The sequence below is a fragment of the Python bivittatus genome, unplaced genomic scaffold, assembly GCF_059951505.1.
Source record: "Python bivittatus isolate LINGU-HERP-01145 unplaced genomic scaffold, Pbiv_v1 ctg000410_np1212, whole genome shotgun sequence".
In the NCBI taxonomy this organism is placed as follows: Eukaryota; Metazoa; Chordata; class Lepidosauria; order Squamata; family Pythonidae; genus Python; species Python bivittatus.
This window is the reverse complement of record NW_028277067.1, coordinates 12,799,813-12,823,368: the sequence shown is the minus strand read 5'-3', so window position 1 is coordinate 12,823,368 and position 23,556 is coordinate 12,799,813. Positions and strand designations below refer to the sequence as shown.

The 23,556-nt window shown below is 39.1% G+C and overlaps 1 protein-coding gene across 1 annotated transcript in view; it reads left to right on the top strand.

Annotated features, from left to right (window-relative positions):
* Positions 1-14,848: 14,848 nt before the first annotated feature.
* Positions 14,849-23,556, top strand: part of COL1A1 (collagen type I alpha 1 chain) — a 40,037-nt gene continuing 31,329 nt past the window's right edge. Inside the window, exons 1-11 of the mRNA XM_007424846.4 lie at positions 14,849-15,053; positions 17,374-17,565; positions 18,490-18,527; positions 18,633-18,668; positions 19,288-19,380; positions 19,476-19,550; positions 20,700-20,744; positions 21,728-21,781; positions 22,036-22,089; positions 22,913-22,966; positions 23,405-23,458. Coding sequence (XP_007424908.1) covers positions 14,972-15,053; positions 17,374-17,565; positions 18,490-18,527; positions 18,633-18,668; positions 19,288-19,380; positions 19,476-19,550; positions 20,700-20,744; positions 21,728-21,781; positions 22,036-22,089; positions 22,913-22,966; positions 23,405-23,458 — 777 coding nt within the window. The 5' untranslated portion in view covers positions 14,849-14,971. The remainder of the gene's footprint in view (positions 15,054-17,373; positions 17,566-18,489; positions 18,528-18,632; positions 18,669-19,287; positions 19,381-19,475; positions 19,551-20,699; positions 20,745-21,727; positions 21,782-22,035; positions 22,090-22,912; positions 22,967-23,404; positions 23,459-23,556) is intronic.

The following is a 23,556-nucleotide window of genomic DNA, read 5'->3' as shown; positions in this document are numbered from 1 at the left end:
ACTTCAACTCCCAGAATTCCCCAGCCAGCATGGCTGGCTGGGGAATTCTGGGAATTGGTCCACACATCTTCAAGTGGCCAAGGTTGAGAAACACCGTTATAAAGGGTGCAGTGTAGCAGGACATAAGCTGTAGTTTCAACAGCCCCTTGTCCACAGGGGCACAGTCTCAGCTCATAGGGGACTTTTTTTGTATCAGCCCCCCAAACCTGCTATGGGGGGAGTGTTGAAACATGCTAAAGTTAGTGCTCTTTGGAATCTGGAAACAGTGACGGGATGTAAGTATCTCGCTTGTTTGCAAAAAGGGGCTTGACTGCTCCGAAAGGTTTGTATTTTTTTTCAGATAGGACTGGTAAGGTTTGAGTGTGGGGAAGACAGAATGAAATGCAGAATTTGGGCTCCTTCGTTCTACTCAGAAACCTAATTTTTGCAAAGATACGAAGGCTTTCCAAACGGCTATGGAATGAAGGGCTGAAGATATTTTTCCGTCACACTAAAGGCAAGGGAGGGAGAAGAAGAGAGTTGTTTTAATGCAACCCATGTGTTTACAGTGTTGAATCGAGCTAACAAATCCCAGATGCCCTTTATCTGCTCTAGTTTTCTCTACAGGAGGAAAAAGAAAAAAGGAAAAACACCATACATCCCAGTCAGAGCTGCCTTTCACAAATTTCATTTTACACACAGCCCATGTTGCTTCCTGCCTCTGCAACTGCTCAGACTTTTCCAGGATGGCTCATTGTCCACTGTCATTTGTGTAATTAGTGAACGTCAGGAGCAGGAGCAACTGATGGCCTGGCCATCTGAACTCCCCTGAATCTGCTGATTCACCATCTTGTGGCATTTTTGTACAGGTATCAAGTAATAAGCGAAGGAAACTAGCAAACTATACAAGTGAGGGCAGGTTACACATACCTCTTTTCCTTAAAGAACTGAAGAAATGGACGGTCCTCAACCCAATTCCCCAGTAGCTTGGATAAATTGGTTGGCAGGGCTTTGGAGAGGGAAATCCCATTCTTTCCACAAAGCACCACCTGGGACATAGCCCCACAAATTCAAAATCCTTCCCTCTCTATTATTTCCTAGACGAAACACCTTTCTCTATGCAGGGGGAAGTGAAAAGCAAGAATTTCCTTCCTTCTTCCAAGAAGAAGAAGAAGAAGAAGAAGAAGAAGAAGAAGAAGAAGAAGAAGAAGAAGAAGAAGAAGAAGAAGAAGAAGAAGAAGAAGAAGAAGAAGAAGAAGAAGAAGAAGAAGAGGAGGAGGAGGAGGAGGAGGAGGAGGAGGAGGAGGAGGAGGAGGAGGAGGAGGAGGAGGAGGAGGAAGAGGAGGAGGTGGTGGAGGGATTTCTCTGTACTGGAGAAGGTGGGGAGGTACCATCTCTACACCTTCACCGCCTTTCACATGCAGGAGGGTGGCAGGGCCAGGGTTTATGATTCCAATGGTCCTCACAATCACTTCCTTTCAAATCAGTCACACTCCTGCGTTTTGCTGCCTCATGGCTAATTCTAGAAATAAAAATTTAACCTGCGGCTTGTGTGGGGGCTGGCCACTAGAGTGGATTTGGAGGTAGAGCCAGAACATGAATGAACCATGGGACAGGGCCCACTGTTTTCATGGGAATTCTTCACTAAGTATATGGATACATTCATTCAGGTCAGTCAGCAACCATTGTGCCCCTTGTTGGCTGGTATCCCAAAGACTCCTGTCGCTGCTTTGTGTTATATAGCCTGTCATCACAAAATACATAATAAACAAAGTCTTATTCTTTCTCTGAGTTTCTTAGGTTTGGTTGAAATTAGTTGATTGGGACAGAGCCAGTTAAATGTTGTAAGATCAGAGGTATGTTCCTTGGTTAGTTTGGTGGATCTTGGATGGAGAATAGTAGCATCTGAGCAAAACCAACACATTTGTTTGTTAGGATTCATATGTGGACACATTTCTGGAAAAAAGATCCATTGGTGATGCATACAGAACATTGTTCAGACAACTAGTAGGCTATGCGGCATTTTGGATTCTATCTTGAAAAAACGATTCAGAGCCTCAGGAGCATGAATGCAGCACCTGTTTAACCCCTTAAAGCAGCCGTGCCTTTTCCTGGGATTGCAGGTGATCCTGGCATAGACTCGGTTGCTTTCGGGTGTTGCAGAGAAGTGCTACGTTTCCTTTGTGCTCCTACGTGTTTCAAAACACCCTTGAGAGCTCTTTTTGATATGCACTCAAACCTAATGTGTAGGGCAGGTAAACTTGTAAAGAAATACACTTTTTAAATGAGTTTGAACTGCCTCAATTAGCATGAATGAGTTTATCACCCTGGCTTCTGCTGACCAAACTCAGGGACTCCAGGAATGCAAAAAATTGAGTTTAATTACCTTTAATAGTCTGTTCCTTCTGCTCTTAGAATATGACAGTGTAAGGAAAGAAATAGGGAACAGATTTGGTTTGCTTTGTGGCAAAGACACTTAGAAATAATTGTGAATGGGCTGAAAAGATTAAATGCCTTTCTCTCTTTGGAAACTCAACATTAACAGCAATAATATTTGCACTAGAAAGCTGTCCAAAACTGTTTATCTTCTATATCCTTAAAATATAACCAGAAAGTAAGAAAGACAGAGGGAGAAAGTTTACAAAAACATAATCTCTCTCTCTCTCTCTCTCTCTCTCTCTCTCTCTCTCTTTCTCTTCCAAACAAAACTAAATTGAAATGGTGCCCATCCTCAGGAAAAATAGCAGGGAAACTGCATGACAATATAGTTTAAGAACAAAAAAATATGTTTGAGAAACAAGGGGGAAAGTTTTATCTTTTTATAGAAATCATATGCAGATAGCCTTCTATGGCAATCAAGAAACCCAGGTTTTGCTTGGATCTCATTTTTAAACTAACCATCTTGAACTGATCTTCCCAGATTAATATGCTAACTGAAATAAAGTAACTCTTCACTCTCCTCAAACTTTTGTCATTCTGAGCTCAAAAAATTGGTAAAATATTTGCTTGTTTGGACTTCTGTACTGCCACAATCATAAGACATTTGGTGGTATATAAAAAAAGAAATATAAATCCTCCACAGTAAAGTAAAACATCCATGGTATAATAACAATAATCCACCCAAATTCAATATAAAAATAGATTCATATATAAATGCAACTATTAGTTCAAAATATGTACAAAATGTGCATATCTGATTTAAAATTAACGTGAATGTGCATTTTTAGAAAAGTAGATTGATATGGAAACAGTACAAAACAGATGAATGAACCAACACATGCAGAAGAGATATAGATAGAAAAATTAACTATTTACTCTAATTAGAATGAGATTTTATATTATTTAGGAAGCTATTAGAGGCCTTTGATTAATTACACAGTCTGCAAGGAGTAAATGGTTGGTTTATTTTGATTAATAACCACGTATGAGTTAAAACAAGTGAGGAAACTCTGCCCATTTCACAATCCCACAGTGACATCTCTGAATATCAAGCAAGGTAAATCAAATTTGCACCCACAAACAAGTGTCCATGTCAGAATATGTATTCAAGGATAGGATAGGATAGGATAGGATAGGATAGGATAGGATAGGATAGGATAGGATAGGATAGGATAGGAGTATAAAACACACCATACCATAGTAATTATTTTCGCAAGATTTAGCAAATAAATGCCAGAAGATCCCATTTGCCAACATTTTTTTTTACAAATCTATAACCTTCTTCAATCTTAAAGGAAATCAACCCTGACTGCTCATTGGAAGGATTGATAATGAAGCTCAAGCTCAGATACTTTGGTCACCTAATGCGAAGAGAGGGCTCTTTGGAAAAGACCCTGATGCTGGGAAAGACTGAAGGCAAAACGAGAAGGGGACGGCAGAGGATGAGATGATTAGATAGCATCACTGAAGCAATGAGCATGAAACTGAGCAAACTCAGGGAGGCAGTGAAGGACAGGAAGGCCTGGTGCGATATGGTTCATGAGGTCACGAAGAGTCAGACACGACTTAACGACTGAACAACAACAAATAACCCTTCAGGCATTATTGTTATCCTTATATGAAATGGATACTGGAGAGAAGTACAATAGCTCTGTTCACTCTGTCCCAGTTGCACAGAGGTTTCTGTTCTGGTTGTCCTCCACATAAAGATGTGCATTTAGAAATAACATGGACACAGTAAATAAATAATGGACCAAACAGAGTACGGATTAAATACAAACAAATTGGTTCTCTCTCACCCCCCGAGAAACTAATTGTGTGTTTGTTAATTTCATGATTTGCATACCACCTACACACCAATGACTTTGGTTGGTTCATGAGAACAGAATACTTCACAAAACATAAAAATCAAAACTTCCCTAATAAAAAAAACAATATTGCATTTACTGACAAAATCCCCAAATAACTCCCCCCCAAAGGCAGCCTAAGACCACCACCAGCACCCAAAGAACCATCAGTACAAGATAATTCTTATGGCTTTACCGAAAGTCAGAAAGGTGGAGGACACACTAACCTCAGGGGTAAGCTGTTAAGCTGTTCTACAATGTGGGGGCCATCACTGAGAAAGTCTGCCTCCGGGCCCCTAGCCCTTTAACCTCTGGTTCATGTAGGTGCAATTAACAACTGGTAGTAAATTTATAACTCCAGAAAGAAAGCATTTTGTTGCCTGGTACATGATTAGTTACCATTAGGATTCTACTACCTTGACAACATTTAAAAATCATACAAGTTTAACAGCTGTTAGTTGCAACAGAATAATGGAACTTCCATGAGTTACAGGCAGAATATATGTTCATGAGAAAACTTCAAGATGTCTAGCAGAAGAGCCCAGCTGGATCAGGCTATAGGCCCATCTAGGATGCATTGGGAAGCTCATAGTCCTAGACTGGAGAGCGATGGCTCCCTTCCACTCTCACTTCCCAACAACCAGTATTTAAGGCATGCTGCCTAGCAGTAAAATAGTCACTGATAGTCTGATGCTCCATCAACCTTTTAAAACCACCCAAATTGGCTGCCATTACAACTGCTGGTGAATTCCGCCTTTTAACTATGCTCTGTGGTTCCTGTATCTCCCTACCTTTACTTTAAGTGGATGACCACAGGCTCTATCCTTGGGAGAGAGGGAGAAAAATTCACATGAATTGTGCCATGCACATCCATTATCCCTCTATTGTGTTTCCTCTTAGGCTCCTTCAAAGCTAAAAAGTGCCAACTGCCACAATTTCCTCGTAGGGGAACTGCTCCAGGCCTTTTTTGCACCTTTTCTAAGATGCAGGGATCAGAACTGTGCATAATACTCCATGTAGCCTCTCTATAAATTTCTATAAAGGCAGTTATATTGTTCATTATCTTCTTAATGATTCTAAGCATGGGATCTGTCTGCATGCTGGGTTGACGTAGTCATTGATCTGTCCACTGTGACTATAAGGTCCCTTTTCTGATCAATTACAGCCACCTCAGATCCCATTATTGTACAGGTAAAGTTTGGATTTTTGTGCCAACATGCATCCTTTGCACTGAACTGCTTTTGGCATTTCAATCCCCATCTACCCAGCTTGGAGATACCTTTTGGAACTGTTCACAATCCCTTTTTGATTTTTCCACCCTTAAAAAGTTGGTACCAAATATGCTCAATCCTAACTCTAGATCATTTACAGGCAAATTAAAAAGCACTGGTCCCCATACCAATCCCTCAATCTTCCTGCCAGGTACATCTTGCTGGTGTGGGAATTGCCCTTTTATTCCTACACCATTTCCTGTTTTTAACCAGTGCCAGTTCATGACCATGCCTGTCATCTTATCCTATAACAATTGAGTTTGCCCAGGAGCTTTGATAAGGGAGTTTTTTTGAAAAATCAAATATACAATATTCATTGGATCATTCTTGTCTACATGCTTGTTGGCACCCACTTTTTTTTTAATTAGAATTTTTCAGAACAATAAAAGTAGACTAAACTAAATGAAGATAAAAGAAAAGAAAAGAAAAGAATTTTACTTCCACCCTTCTTTCCATCAAGCAATTACCATCTTATTCTTCCTCTTCCTCTTCGACTCTTTGTATGGACTTTATGGACCCCACATCCACAAATCATCAATTCAGTCTTTTCTTCTTTCAACAAAAAGTCCATACAAGGCTTCCAGTCTTTAAAAAAGTCTTTTTCATTTTTTTCCTGGCACCCTCAAAAGTCTAGAAGAGGATCAAGACAAGACATATCTTTGCAAACACCATATTGTTCCTTGTCAGTGAGGTTTGTTCTACAAGTTTGCTCTTTCTCTGTTTAATAATACTTAGCCATTTCCACAGGAACAGATGTTAAACTATCTGGCCCAAAGCTTCTTTTATCACCCCTAAAACTTTTGTGAAAAATGGTGGTCACACTTGCTATTTTCTAGTCCTTGAGAAAAAATTAATATTTTGCAAAAAGATTAGCAATTCAATCTTTTAAGAACTTTTAGGTGGATAGATCTGGAGTCAGGGACTTATTTATTTTTATATATCACTTTAAATGATAGTGTCATCTCTCATTTCCTTAGTTTGTCACAGTTTATCTGATTTTCTTCCCAAAAAACCAGCTTGTTCCTGGGCATCTGTCCTATGATCTCAGCAGTGAAGACAGAGGCAAAGAATTCATTAGTTACTATGCTATTTCCCTATCCTTTTTTAACACAGTTTAATGCGGCCATTATTCAGAGATCCAGTGGTCTCTCTAACCGATTTCATATTCTGAATATATTTTTGAGAATTGTTTCTCACTTGTCCTAAAGTTCTTTGCCACATGATATGCTCTTTGGTGTATCTTTTTTGCATCTCTTATCAACTGCTTGTATATCGTTTGGAAAGAATCAATGTTCTTTGTTGTTGTTCGGGAAATACTATATTTTTGAAGGAAGCCTCCTTGCTTTTAATAATACAGTATCTCTGCCCTACTTGATAGTCACCTTGGTCTCTTCTGGACTTCAAGGTACTTTTCCTGATTGGAGATAGACATTCCAGCTGAGATTCTATTTTTGTAGAAGAGTATTTTTGAATATTCTTCAAGCATTGTAGACAGAATTTATCTTTTTCATTCTCCTTTAACTTTTCACCAGTCCCCTCATTTTTTGGAAGTGTCTTCTTCTGAAGTCAAACATGACCTTGTTGAACTTTTTTGACAACTGTCCATTTACATGTACTTGAGGGTTCTAAGATTACTATTCCCAGTTAGTTCAATGACCTTTATGTCTTGGGCAAAATTCTGGGAGTTACTTAAGATTACGTTCTGTACAATATTGCATCTCCCCTTGCTGGGTTTTTGTCTAGCGTACCTGGGCACAGTCATTTAGTGTATCTAGAATGTTGGTCTCTTTGCGATTTCCGGAATGTGCATTTTTCCACTACATGTGACACAACTGAGGTTACTCATTGCTGTTATTCTTTTTCAGATGGTTGTCTAACTTCATTTTCTATCTGTAGATAAGCTTTGGCTTCTTGGCCAGGAGGGGATAGTACACCTGTAGTACTAATTTGTTTTGGGGGATTGATATGAACACCCACAAGGTTTCAATGGAAAGGTTTGCTTCATTTATGATACTCTGCCCCCTTTTTTGACATACAGGCAACCCCATCTTCAGTATACCCTTTCCTTCTTTTCTGTAAAACCTATATGCATATATAACTATTGTATAGCCTACTGGTTCATTTTCATTCCACCAGATTTCTATAACACCCTTCAGAGACTGAGTGCCTTCTAAGAGATTTTCCCTTTCCTTTTTTCTTTGGTGATGTCCTCCTACCCTGAGAACCTCATGTTCTGTGTTTGCTGAGGCATCATAACTGGAGTGGGGTGCCACTATCTCATCCCCAAAGGCCTCTGTTGAAAAACTCTGCCTGTCTCACCTTCTCCAGTTTAGCTACATTGGGCTTTGGGGAATAAACCTGCTCCTTGGGAGCCAGGAGTTCAATGCCCCTTCTCACATTCAGGGCATTAGCTTAGTGGGAAACAGGCATATACATAATACTCAATATAATATGCTGGATAGATTCACCCACATTCCTGCTGACGTACTGTACCTACAGCTATGGATTTATTTTGATGGACAAGTGAGTTCCTTACAGTATCAGTAGGACAGATGATTGAGACCTCTACAACTATAGTTTTAGCGCAGTGCATCTGATTGCTGTAACAACCCATCCCTATGGATATATAGTAACTACTCACAAGGAACTCCCTCTGTCTTCAACACATATACAGTACAGTACATTTCTTAGCAGTAAATTCCAATGGACTTAGTGGGAGATATATTTGAGTAAATACACATTGGCTCAGATTGTCTTTAAAAAATGAATGAGATGATTGCACTTGGATCATACTGAAATCAGCAAAGCAGTTAGCCGGTATACCATTTTCCAACAATTTCACCTGGAACTAAATGGTACTAACTTAGATTGCAATTCTACCCCCAAGAATAAGGCCTGTCAAACTCAAAGAACTGTGCACTTAAGTTGGATCCAATGCATCATCTATATTCCCTCAATACACTTATGGAGAAGGTTGCCTAAATGATGTCTTGTCTTGTCTTGTCTTGTCTTGTCTTGTCTTGTCTTGTCTTGTCTTGTCTTGTCTTGTCTTGTCTGTCTGTCTTTTTCTTTCTTTCTTTCTTTCTTTCTTTCTTTCTTTCTTTCTTTCTTTCTTTCTTTCTTTCTTTCTTTCTTTCTTTCTTTCTTTCCTTGCAAAGCAAATTAATTCCCACAACTAAGAACAAGGAAATATCTTTCATCGTTTTTCTTCATGAGATGTCTATTGAAAACAGGATCTTAGAGGGCTTTATTGCTGAGAAAGGTGGTGACCAGTTGCTAAGACGTTAATTAAAATATACATTTACGATGAGATGTGAGACCTGAGGTTCCATACCCATTAAGACAAGACTTTGGGGCTGATTCCTAGGGCCCCACTCATTTGATTCCTAGGGCCCCACTCATTTAAAGAGGTCCCAAATAAAGTGCTGAGTCCTTATATTTTGAAGTAAGTGAAGGCATACATATTGCTGTCTACATATCACACACAGGCACACAAACACAATAAGGCTATTCAGTCCAGAGCATAAATGACCTAGCTGCACTGCTGGAGACCTCTGTTGCAGTCAAGCATTGTTGCATTGACTTCTTGTATGTATTTTCTCTCTCTCTCTCCAGCCAGCCTTTTTTCCCCTTAAAACAAGAGTGGCTATTATCTTGCCCCCTCCTTTCGCACTGTAGTCTTGTCTTCATTTTCTTCTTCTTTTCCGGCAAACCCAACACATTCCAGAGCCCAAACTGCTCGCTGCAAGTGATGAGGTGGCGTTCCTCCCCCCCCCCCTTTTCAGCCGGCCTCTTGTTCCCCTTTCTCTCTCTTTCTCTGTCTCGCTCTCTCTCCAAATATATATCATATATATATGATGGCATTCTTTTCTTTTTGGTCATGCTGCAAAAATTAAAGACACATCTACCCTGGAAAGCATCCAGATTTTTCAAGTTTCCAAAAAAGCAGTCCTGACTTGGGGGGGGGGGGGGGCGGTGTCTCCTGCAACGTGTCTGTGGTACGTTGATACAGTCTTGAAAGCCTGCCAGATATTTTGAGTCTGCATTGCTAAAGGGGAAAAAAAATAATTCAGTTGCTTTGGTGGAATTCTCTGGGTATTTAATTGCAGCCTGTTAATACACACACACACACACACACACACAGGCAGGCAGAGTGCCTGCATTAAAGCTCATGGGTTCTCTTTTGTATCATTTTTATGTTAAGATTCTTTTAAGATTCCAAAGAATACACTGGATTATAAAGTTTTAAAGAGTGAGGAGTATTACATGGGAGAAGGAATCAAAGGGGGCCCATTTTCACATCTTCTATGATCATTACCAGAACTGACTTGGTGGATGGCAAGGTCATTTGCTGGGACCCCAAAACCAGCCGAGGGCTCTCCATTCTAATACCACCTGCCATTTCCATACTGCACAAAATATCCAAGATAATAATATAAGACTTTTAAGTCTAAAATCAGCCTTAAAACATTTTCAATTCACATGCTTCAACTTTTCCAGATGAGGAGCCCTAGTGAGAATACCTTTTCGGAGAGGGACTTCAAAAGTTTGGAACTAGCATTGCTAGTTAATACGTCATCTGTGATCTTTTCCCTAGGAACACTGTGTCATTGTGTCTACCTAGCTTAGAAACAATAATGGTCAGCAGCTCTCTAGGATTTGAATCAGGCAACACACAGAACTGAACCTGGAATTTTTTGCATGTAGTACCTAGACTTGATCACTGAGTGCCACGATGCTCTCCCCAAAACCCTCCCTGTTCAATGTAAGAATTCTGGTAAGTTACAGAGATAGCAATTTGGCCCAGAATCATAGTGAGCTTTATGGGTGGTATACATGGAAGGGTTTTATTGGTTTTTGTACATTTTACCCTCACAATATCACTTTGAGATAGGCTTAATCTAAATGAAGACAACATATGTAGATTTTAGAGACTGAAAGCTGCATATGCGTATTGTCATGACTACTATGGGCACTTAGCAAGCCAATAGAAATCCGTAGAATCCAAGTTCGGCGTGGTTCTGCTGGAGAAAAGATAACTCATGTCTTTTCCCTTTTTTCATGAAAACCAGCATCACTGAGGGCAGGGGATAGAGGGAGGTTTCTTGTACAATAAAAAGTCAAGGGGACCATACAATTGCTGGGAATGTCCATAAATACACTTAGGAAATTATCCAGATCCATTGGGCACCTGAAGTAGACCACCTTAATTGGCCCATCTCCATTGCAGAGATCAAGTGAGGCAACAATAGACAAGTACACTAGAGAGTGATCTGACCATGGCAGTGTTCTCCATCAGAATGTCACTACACCATCACTCCAAGGTCTAGCATGTAGTACAACAATTGTTGTGCTCTATGCCAGAGATGATTTGGAACAAGCCCACACCAAGCCTCACCAGAATCCACACCCAAGGCATGGAGTGGAAGTTACCCAGTACTAAAACCGAAGTGACACTGGCACCGGTCAGGGTTGCTGCAAGGCAGCAGGGAAGACAATATCCAATCAGCAGTTCTAGCTTATCCCTCAGTCCTAACTGCACATACAGGCACTTTAAAAACTAACTATGTTCCTTGAAGGAGGGTAGGGTACAGAAGATCCAGCCAAATTAAAATGGAAATACACAATAACCCATCCAGACTATGGTCAACTAGTAGAGGTAACACCAAGTTCATTACTACCTAGTTTGAAATACAAGTTGTTCAGTTCACAATAAAAATCTTTATTATAAGTTGAAAATTATTAACCCAGTTTTTCTCTAGCTCTACTGTGCCATGTATATATGTATGTATGTATGTTTGAAGAACATTTCTTCAGTCCTTCTTATTCTTACCCAAATTCTCATTGGCCAAAATGAAACATGAAGCCAGACCACTTAATGAAGAGGTGAGTATATGGTGAAAGTTTGGTGAATAGCTTCTCCTTAACTGATTCTCTGACCTTTGGAGAAGATGCGTCTGAATTTCTAATGATTTTGCTCTTTTAAAGCCTACCCAGAAATTTCACATCAGCAGTATTATGCAGTGGCAGCCATTTCCCCCCAATTACACAAATATTTTGCACGTGGGAAGAAAACCCAGAAGAGAAGCATGAGAGACCTGAACAGGACATTCTGCCCATTGCTACCAAACTACCTGAAAATGTAGCAAAACTCCAACCACAAATCAGTCTTTTGATTTGATTTGATTTGATTTTAAAACTTATGTAGCCACTTATATTGTAACCACAACCCTGGGCAGCTCATAAAACTATGATGGTGTCTTCCAGCTATGTTGGACAACAATTTATATTGTACCAGCCATCACACCAGTGACAAGTGGGGAGAATGGAAGTTGTAGCCCAAGATATGCCAAAGGTATCAAATTGTAAAAGGCTATTCTTGAAAATCTACAAAGAAATATTTAAAATGTACTCTCATTAGTAATACGCCCTGAAATCAACTCTTCTACTAGAATTACACTTGGAGTTTGATCAAAATTTTAAAAGGCGTTCACAACATTTCTTTTTTTAGCGGCTTTATGATTTAAGTATTTCTTTGTGGCTTAAGCATTTATTTTATGCAGAAATGTATTCTTTAGAACAGATTTTAATGATTTTTTAAAATGTTAAATGTTATGGGCCATTCAGGTTACTGAGGCTCTGTTTTAGCCATGGTCTGAAATTGGATTGTAGTGAGTTATTGTACTCATTTTCGTGCTGTATTTTATTATTTTGTACTCTGCACTGAAAAATTATTATTTTGTATAGGCACTGAAAAATAAAACAGCTACTACTACTGCTGTTGCTATACTCAATTCACTCAAGGCACTCTAATGACCAATATCACTACTGAAGCTCCATGTTCTATAGAATCTCACTCAGCTTTTTGGTGTCCCTGATTTTTGGCCTATGTTTTTTCCAGAATTTGCCAGCTGAGCATTGGTGTCTGCAGGGCCGGGCAAGGGGAGGAGGGCAAGTGACAGAATGAGCATTGTGACATCGCAATGCTTGCACCATGACATCACAACACACATTACATCATTTTGGTATCATTGTGATTAGGAACAGCTGCCAATGCAGCTGAGATCAATTCATTAATTAATTCATTAAATGTACAGGCCACCTGACTTCCAGCAACTTTGGGGGACTTATCGTTCTGCCTGTCGAAGAGTGAATGAGTTTCAGACCATTCCAATATTTTTTGTCGAATGGACGTGACTGGCAGGCACTTATCATGTTTTAGAATGTTAGAAATCTGTGTCACAGACCATCTGAAATCCTAAATTCTAAAGGAACATTTCTTAAATCTATTTAGTTCTCCGCTCTTTCAGAGATACAGTTTGTTACGTGTTTATTTCTTTCATGGGAAGTTTACTCTCCTGATGTCTCTTATTCCAAAATGCTTTGTTGCAGGATGTCCCACATTTAGAAGCTTTCTGGCCCTCATTTTAGAGTCCAGGAGTTGAAAGGTATGGTTTACCATAGCTGGTAAAGATACACACACATTTAAACACACCCGTAATTGCAGCTTCTAAAAATTGTACAGTATCTTATGTGCTGTTGTCACAATGGTGCTTCTTTTTCCAACCAACGTGGCTCTTTGCGCTTTTGAACACTTATGGATCCTTGCCAACAATTTTTTTCCCCTTCTGTTACTTAAAAAAAGAAAGAAAGAAAAAAAAAGATGCCTTAAGGGTTTTGAAAGAAAACTGCAGAGGGTCTAACAATAAATCATAAAAAACCTATTCTTTAGATTTTTCTCGGTGGCTTTTGAAATACTTTTTGTTGCTGTTGTTACAAGGAATCTTTGCAATTTCCATTTAAATCTTTGCAGAAGAAGTGATCAATAAAATAATGGGATGGAGGGAGGAACTGAATTTTTCAACATTTCAGTCACATCCATACTAATAAAATAGTGGACTATGTCATGGGCAACATTTTTTTTCAATTGAAAAAAAAAGTTAACTTTTAAGTTACTGTTCTTTGAAATGTGTTTTATCATATTACATTCACATGCTGCAGTCCACCCTGACCTATACAAATTTTGACATTCTGACAGGCTTAATCCGTATAATATAGAGAAACAAAACAGATATGGAGATACCACTCCCATATGTAGATAGCTGTGATATTTAGAGGCTAAAGAACCAGAATATAATACCGAAGTGTTTCGGTTCGTTGTATTGATTTAAATGAAAGTTCCAGTCGAAGTGTTCTTAATATCGCAACCTTTCCCGGATTTAAGTCTTACTGATTTCTATGGAATTTCCAAGAAAATGCATTGAAGATCAGGTTCAAAAGTTTCTGCTGCAATCAGTAATAAGTAGAGTTATCTGGACTATGAGCCTTGTGTGTGGAACAATTCACATATGCAGTTCCCATGAATATGAATAAAGGAGAGGATAGAGAACCATTGGAGGGTCAAAGAACTCAATGCATATATTAAAGTCCTTGACCATAGAAGTGACTGCTGAATCACAGGAATATCTCATGACTTTGCTCTTCTACTTTTCTTTTTTATTATTAATTTTGAAATCTCTCCCTGCTTCTTTAGTTTTCCAAAGAGGAGAAACTGCAGTGGGGCATTTTAATCATATTTTTCATAGTTCCTACATCTATACCTATTTTTTAAATTAAATAAGTTGTTCAAAAATTTGAGAAGGAGAGAGAAGAGAGGGAAGGCAAAAATTTATCAAAACTTAAAGCAAATGGCAGCATAGAAAAATAAATGAATATTTAATTAAAGCTCCCATGATCTCTAACATTTTGCTTTGTTCATATTTTAAGAAGAAAAGCTATTTAGAAAGAAATGCATGCTTTGCTCTATATCACCCTCTGGTGCCCCACCTTCACAGATGCTTTATTAGATCATGCAGGAGTTGCAAATTCCACCGTACAATTTTCGTTACTGCATGCCTTTTGATATTTAATTTTTGCAACATTCTTCTTCCGAACCTTCTAGTGGCTCCTACTTTCCCAAGGAATCTGCTTTCCTTTTTCTCTTCATTTCCCCCATGTACATTCTCTCAGTTCATACCCCGCTATTGTCCTCCCTCTTCTTGAAAAGTGCAGTGCCAAGTGAGAAGTTCCACTGGTTTGGAGACTAACACGGTCCATTCTTTTGAGACTGGATAGAAAGGGGCTTGGCTTTGCTTCTCAACTTTTTGGGAGTGGGTGTGTGTGTGTGTGTCTGTGTGTCTGAGGGTAGGCTGCATTTTCTGATTGGCTAAGGGGCTGGCCCAAGATCCCCCCCTTCAACACTCAGGAGCAAGCGAAGAAGGGATCCACCTCTAGGACACTGGACCATATAAAAAGGGAACCTAAAAACTTGACAGAGTCAGTAGGAAGTTTCTGCTGGGGTCTGGAGTGGAACTAGATAAATCAGACCGTCCCTGTATGACTGGACACTAAAGCAGAACCAAGGATACAAAGAGTCTTCATGTCTAATATTTAGACATGTTCAGCTTTGTGGATTCCCGGTTACTGCTTTTGATAGCAGCAACTGTTCTACTCACCAAAGGCCAAGATGAACAAGACGGTAAGGACAGTCCTTTATTTTTATTTTTTTCGCTCTCTGAATATACTAAGTGGCAGTTTTTATCATATCCTGAGAAGGGAGTACATTTTCCTCTTATTCTTTAATTGCTTTGTGTTGAACATAAAACTGTCCCCCCCCCCCCGCCCAAATCATTTAAACTTAGCAAATGCAGAGCAAGGGTCAACCCTTCCTACCAAATAGTGCACCAAGCCTGGTGTGGCAAAGCAAGGAGAGATGTTAGCATTTGTCATCTGTTTTTGCTCTAATTGTAATTCCTGTTGCATGTGCTATGGTTTGAAAGATAGAGAAATACATCTACGCAAAGAAAGTACGTGTTATATAAATTCTTAGACTGCTGTTGTTGTTGTTATGGTTAAGAGGGAAAGGTCAATACATCTCCTTCACCTTCCTGAAACTTTTAGGGTTGTCCTGAATGCAGGGAAAGAACTTTTGGAAGGCTGGAAAGTAAAATCTTTACTCCACCTGATTTCTTTTATGTCCATGGTAGCGCGGCATTCAGTGGAGAACATGAACCACTCCTAAAAGCAAACTTAAGCAGCTGTGGATAGCCTTAGGCGTATTTTCTTTGGTCTCCCTCTTTCTCTTTTCTTTGCCTTGGGGAAAACAAGAAGTTGGACCAATTAGAAACTTTGCGCTGTCTTGCCAAGTTCAGTAAAGCAGAGGTTGGGAGGGGGAATGGGAGTGGGTTGTCACTGGGGAGGGACAGGAAAGGGGAATTCAGCAAATGATGGAAAAGTCATTGGGCGTTCTTGGAAAGCTAAGGCACATAGATTGTGAGGCGGAGGAAGTACAGCATGGTAAGCCTGTTGTACTGCCTTGTTGAAGAAGCCTGCAGAAGCCATCACAAAACTACTAAGAAAAATAAAGCTTCAAGATGATTCATAAGGAAAATGTTTCAGCAATCTATAAAGCACAAAAGTCTAGACATCATTTCATAGACAAAGCCTTTTGGATGATGAAGGGTTCAGAGGGAATCACTGCTTCTGGTCAACAATATCCAATGGTGACATCTAGTGGCCATGAAGAGATTCCCTTCTGTTTTTGCTACCAAGGCATTCTTAGGTAGCCTTCAGACAGGGTTGTGGGGGTGGCCTTGAAAGGAACCAACACCAATCAAAGTGAGACTCTTTCTGGGGTCAAGGATTAAATATACCTATTGAACACCGCCCCTGCCCACTTCAGAAAGAAAGAAAATTGACATATCACTAGCAGAGTGCATTGGTGACATCTGATCTCAAATGGGGGATGTTTTGCTGCCATCTTATGGATAATTTGCACTTTTATTGCAATGTTCAGGGAAGTTTCATTTTCCTAAATCTCTCTGGCTCTTTTTCTCCTCCTGCTTTTTTTTTTTTTTTAATTTCCCAGAATAACTACTTTCTCTCCTCTCGTTATTTCCCATCTACTGCTGCAAAGTGAAATAAATATCTTTCTGGTTTGGGCAGTTTAGTGTTGAAACTATACACTACTTTAAAAGAAAGTACTTGGTTTTAAAAGCACCTGGCTCTGTATCAAGAATTGTAATTATGGTATTCTTTTATTCCTTTTTTAAATGAAATGAATTAGAAAAATCCTCATTTTGGTTTTCTCCTTTGGCTACTCCTCTTGGCCTAGCTAAATCTGCTCCATTTAACATGCAGAGGGCTAACAAAAGATTTCATCCAAGGTCTGAGACCATCACACTTGCCTTTTGGAAATTGCCTTGCATGGTTCACACAGGCCATGCCTCCTTCCCTGAATTCCTGTGCCCTTGATTCAATTTCCCAAAAGCACACATTACTGATAATATACAATTTCTTCCCCTTCATGAATCCTCTTTTGCTTCAGATTCCTTTCTTTGCTTTTCCCTCTCTCTTTCTCCTCCTATCTCTTTCTTTTTTCAAAAGGTTATTAATTTATTTTTCCTTTCCTTGTGTTTGGTTTGGCTTCAGTGCCAGAATGTTGAGGTTACGAACTGGATGTAACAACTAGCTAGAGGTTTTGTTTAAATTCCAAAGCAACTGGAAAGAGTTACTGTGGAGAGCTCGTTTCCTGTGTCATAGAATTGTGCTTGATGAAAAGCAGATGAGGTTTTTAAAACCCTCACAGAGAATCAAGTCAAAACAGTGGAAGAAAGGAAAGCAAATGCTCAGAAAAGACACTGCAAAAATGCATGTGTTGTTCAGGTTGTACTGTTCTCAAAAAGTCTCCCATTTTGCTCCTGTATTTTCCCCCCTATTTTGCTGCCCTTGTTAGCTCTTGGCCCAAACAACAGCTCTTCACATCTGGACCTTGTTTCTTTCATTGTTGTCTTCTGCAGTCACACCTGAAAGCTGCACGTACAATGAAGTAACCTACAACAATGGAGAGGTTTGGAAACCTAATTCCTGCCGGATGTGCACGTGCGAAAATGGTTCTACCTTTTGCGAGGATACAATCTGTCCAGATACATCACACTGCCCCAATGTGAAGGTTCCTGATGGCGAATGTTGTCCAGTTTGTGCTGATTCCGGTATGAGCTAGTTTGTCTCTTTCCTGTCTACTCGCTCATCCCATCCCAATTGCCTACTTTCCCCCTCAGCCAGAACTCTCACTCAGACGTTCTCATATACTCTTGTAATTATCCATTATTAGTCTACTTTAGACAATCAGTTGAAACCATCCACCATTCACTTAAAGTACTTAAATTAACATCCAATTATGTATCCATTATTGTTATTTTCTCGTAAAAAAAAAATCATCAACATCTAATTTTAAAACTAATAAGCCATGCCCATATAGATCAATCACTTTCTAAACATTCAGTTCAGCAGTTTGTTCATTCATTCATTCAACAATTCATTTGCCACCTATATAGTGACTTAATACTGAATTTTCATTAGAAATATGAATGACAAATCATTGTTCTCACCCAAGGTCACTTTCTGTTCTCTATCATCTGGATTTAATATAAATATTTATGAAAATCACTTGCAAGCAGGGAGAAAGCTGGCAAAGGAGACAATAGCTATAGAGCCAAGGAAAGATTTGAGTGAAAACTAGGGAAGATGTTTTCAGGCTACAATATCAAAGCATTATTGGATAGCAAAATGGTGTATCATGGAAAGGAAATTGGGTAGTGCTGTATTTCTCTGAATTGCGGGCAATTTGAAATCTGATTGGTGTTAATAATCATATATGGCATTTTCTACTTAGGCCAATAATGATAAGTGTGTCAGTGTTCTGTTATCTTCTAAAATTAATTAGATTCATCCAGCAGAAGTCTGATCTATAAATAATCAATTAATCTGATAAGCATATTTCAGCCCATAAACTTCATTGAACTAAAAAACTCACGATAGGCCAGGAGAAATTTAGAAGCTTTAGAAAGACAAGGATACATTTTGGATGGTCACAGTTTCTGGTTCTTAATACTTTTTTACCTTTTGTATTCAAGATTCCCTTTCTGATTACTCAAAAGCCACTGGTGTAGAGGTAAATTATATTTTTGCAATCCAAACTTCAATTTTTTAACTATGTCATTTTTATTATTCATGCAATAACATGCAATATCACTTTTTTTTCTCTCTTACTTGGCAGGGTCCTAAAGGAGAACCAGGCCCCAAAGGAGATAGGGTAGGTATCTACAAATCTGGCTGATTGTAGTTCAAATTTAAAAATAAAAATATAAAAGCCGTGTTCAAAAGTATAGCAAAACATTTTGTAACGCTCTGATTAAATATGGAAGATACTTTTTTGGTAGATAATCCACCCTGTAATTGCTCTTTTAAATTACCACATACACACTTGCCATATTTTTATGATTTATATTACATACACATCCCTATTCTGCCCATAAAATATTCATGGTGATACTAATTTATGCTACGTTTGTTCCACTTCAATCAGTGGGAAGTATATTCCAATTTCATTGACTTGCTGCAACTTTCTAAAATAAAAATAAGATAAAATAGCCCCAGAATTCACTACACGGTAGTTCTAATATTTAGCTGTTGATTTTTTAAAAGATACATGGCCACTTCATCAGGGATCCACAATTACTTAAAACTTTAAAAAGTTTCTCATCCTAGTTTCAGTCTTTTTTTTTTTTTAATGTTTGTGGGAGATGTTGAAGTATCCCCCATCCAAATTTTGTGGAGCGGTAGGGAATTTTCAACTAGTTCTGGTCTTGAACACAGATCAGAATATACTATCATAATAGTAATATCTGACTTCTTGCTATCTTTATTTTCAGGGACTTCCAGGCCCCCCTGGCAGAGATGGCATTCCTGGACAGCCTGGACTCCCTGGACCTCCAGGCCCCCCTGGACCCCCTGGCCTTGGTGGAGTAAGCAGCATTAACTTGGTTATTCCATCAAGTTATGGACCGTACATTTTTAAGTACTTGCCCACATGTCCTCTTTTTCCTCTTTCCTCTGCTAGAACTTCGCTCCTCAGATGTCTTATGGTTATGATGAAAAATCTGGCGGTGCTGGTCTTGCTGTTCCTGGCCCAATGGTAAGTGCTGGTGTTCTTGAGGCTTTGGAGAAAATGCTCATTGATGGGGAAGGGATTGGTGAGGAAGAAAAAAAATAGGAAACCTGATAATAGATGCATACTTTAAGTCATACAATGTAAATAATTTGGGCCTCCTTGATTCAGTAATTATTAAGACCAAAAGGTGAATCCATATACAGGTGCCATCAGAAGAGTTCCAGTGAAGAAACAAAGGTTCACCTGTGGGATTTATTTTGTAGAAAAAGGTACTGCAGAAAAGCAGTGGAACTAGACAGGAAATCCAAATGGTAGATGCATTTAATTAAGGCCCGTGATGATAGTATGTGTGATTTATAATAAATCTTTATATAAATAGTGAAGTCAGTTTTAGTTATAAAAAGCAGATCCTTGCAATCAATGGGATTTAAGACCATAATGTTACAACAGCTTCTTAAAGATGATAATTACATTGTCATTTTAACTGGGTGGAGAGGTAAAGTTAGGGACAATAGCTTGAATTTAAGCTATGATTGTTCTAGCTACTTTTCTTTATTGCACATCCATTAATATAGTTTTAAGTGAGGCAGGAATGCACAGCCTACTTTTAGCTTCTGAAAAGAAGAAAAGCAATGTTCAGATGTTTTGCTTAAGGAGGAGTAACCCATTTTGCCCTATGGCTCACCTTAAGAAAAGCTGATGGCAATTCATCCATCACTAGACACCGCAAATTACATTTGACTGTTAATGTAGTGATTATAAAAACAGGCATTTTTTAAAATCAGTGTAGAGGCTGAAGTTGGGTCATGAGGTATGAAAAGATCATTTAGAAAAGACTGAAGAAAGGCAATTTAGGAAGTTACATACAAGGAAGTCCAGACCTCCTTAATAGGATAGATCTACTGTATATCAGGGTTCCTCAACCTCAGCAACTTTAAGATGGGTGGACTTCAACTCCCAGAATTCTGGGAGTTGAAGTCCACCCATCTTAAAGTTGCTGAGGTTGAGGAACCCTGCTGTATACAATTAATGAAGGCTTCAAAATGATCAAACAAGATCAAGGCAATAGAATGATTATATAGACCTCAGGAACAGAGATATCCACTGAGGTGAAGGAGAAATTGTACCAGTTCAATTTAACCTGACTCTTTAATCTTTCCTGGTGATTTTTAGGGTCCAGCTGGTCCCCGTGGTCTTCCTGGCCCCCCTGGTGCTCCTGTAAGTACTTCCTGCCTTCCTTCTTAAGAATGAACTTTCTGTAACAAGGATATGTGAATTTGGTGCTACATTCAAGGGAAACATTACAAAATCTGTTTATTCCTTCCTTTCTTTGTAAAGAGCAAGAGCTTTGTAAAAGTGAGAGCCATCATGTTGTAGACAAGAACTTTATGCCCTGCTCAGTTATTAATGAATATCTGGCACACTTATTCAGAATAAGTATAAAACTACTTAATTTGTATAGATTGCAGAATCCCACACAGAATCGGAGGATTCTTTAGTGCAGAGGTTTAGTCGCAAATCTTTCTGGAAGGCCTGATGTTATTCACAAAGTTTCAGACAATCCAGAGAGTTGAAAACAAGGAAAGCAGACCAAGTTATATCCATGTTCCTTTGTGATATTGGAGGTAGTCTCATTCCTTGTAAAAGTTTAAACTTAGGAACCCACAATATGCATTCATTCAGAGAAACAAATGTGAGACATTATTTGCTTCCCAGAACTCACTTATTGAAGATAAATAAATAAACAAAACTAAGGTTTTCTTAAATCCATTCCTTCTACTACTAAACGTAACCCCTAGTATGATAGGAGGATTTAATTCCTCTTTAGTCTGCTCTGCATTTACTCAGAGACACCGAATTTTGTTTCTTTTTATTTGTCACATGGTCGACCATTCAGTCCCAGTGATCTTTGGGTCAATATATCCCTAACAGAGATTTGCAGTCTGTATTAGAATAATGAAACTGGGAAATTCAGTAAATGAACCGTGTGGGCAAACAGTCAGCTTCACAGAGGAGAGGAATTATTTCATGCCAGGTAAACTGCAGAGCTAAAGATATGAAGGTGGGAGTCAGAAGTGGAAATGAAAGCTCCATGGCCAAAAGTGTTTATGGATCCTCAGTAATACAACCCAGAACAAAGAGGGGTACTAATTTGGAATTGCTTTCTTCTTAACACATATGTGCCTGTTTTAATCTTCCAGGGCCCCCAAGGTTTCCAAGGTCCCCCTGGTGAACCTGGAGAGCCTGGTTCTTCTGTAAGTATAGGTTGATATTCTTTTGCCTTTTTGGGTGGGTGGGAGAGCATTAGGATAGCCAACCAGAATAGTCTTCGGTCTTTCCCTTGGAGTTGTCCTTTTTTATTAACTAGGATAGTCTTTGAGCATAAACATGCTACAGATAGGCTCCTGTGCAAGTCTGTTCTTTAAAATATCAGCGAGGTCATCAATGGGAGCCGGGGTGTGTTAGTTCTAATTTTAATGCCTTTGTTTTTTCCTAATGAATTATCTAGGGTCCAATGGGTCCTCGTGGTCCAGCCGGTCCACCTGGCAAGAATGGAGATGATGTGAGTGATTGTATCATTCTTCAGCAAATGAAAAGGCCCTCTTTTTCCTCTAATAATCCAAAGATAGAATCAACACCTTCCAAGCGAATCTGATAAAGGTAGAGGCTGTAGAACAGGGTTCTTCAACCTTGGCGACTTGAAGATGGGTGGACCTCAACTCCCAGAATTCCCCAGCCAGCTGGCTGGGGAATTCTGGGAGTTGTAGACCACCCATCTTCAAGTTACCAAGGTTGAGGAACCCTGCTGTAGAATGTAGAATCTACAAGCTTGAGTGAACTGACTCATTATGGGCCCGTCCTGCATTGTCTTCTGAAAAAATGCATGTAGAGTCTAGCAGTGGAAACCAAGAGCAAAACTGAAAGTCAAGGGCTGGCTCCTCTTCCTGGAAACTTTCTCTTTATGGTCCTCTGTTGTGCACTGCGATAAATGGCAAATCTCCAAAAGATAGGTATGAAATTTCCCATCTCCTCGGTCTTGCTGTTTATCTTATATAAAAAAGATTGCATGTTAAACCATCCAAGGTGCCGTGTAAGATGCTAATTCTTCCATTGGTATTTGTTGGAGTTCGAGCAACTTATCCAAGCTAGACCTTCTTCGTTAGGGCCCACTATTTTTTCTTTCAACTTCCTGCTTTGCATTGTCAGCAGCAGAGATATCAGACTTCAAGCCATAACTTTTGATTGGTTTCTGCAAATCTTAAAGGTCTCTTTTGCAGATGAGAGAGTTTAGGTCTCTTTTCAAATAATGCTCCCTGATCTGTATTAGTTCTTAATTGTCATTGTTTTAGCACTGGCTTAGATTTTTTCTACCTTCTTTCTTCAAGGGTGAAGCTGGAAAACCAGGCCGTCCTGGTGAGCGTGGTCCTCCTGGCCCACAGGTAAGATGTCTGGTCTATATAAATAGTAGAGAATGATGGGATAGTTAGCCAGCAATTGTCTTGTTATGAAGAATCATGTTTTGTCCAACTGCTCAAACAAACACAAATCTATTTTTGATGATAGAAAGGGGAATAGAAATTTAATGATGGAGTGTGTGGGGGAAAAAAATGGAATCTCACATTTATGTATCAGGACAATTGAAATATTGGGTTAGAGAAGATAACCTCAGGTACTGAAATCTTTGTTTTGGTAGCAAGATTAGATTTCTTATTTAGAAATCAAACAACCCCCTTTTTCAATTCATCATCATAGATAATTTTCAGGGTAGGAGGCTAATCTGTGAAATAGTGACCTGGCTAAGGCCACATGGTGAAAGGTGAATTGCCATGATTCTTTTCTTCCTTTATTCTCAAGAATGTCTTGCTGACTTCTTTCAGGGTGCCCGTGGTCTTCCTGGTACTGCTGGCCTCCCAGGCATGAAGGGACACAGAGTAAGTATGCTTCAATCATTCAACATCCAACATAATTCAGAAATTTTACAATTCAGAGTGTGCCAAGGCTAGATAATTACTTAGATGATGTATATATG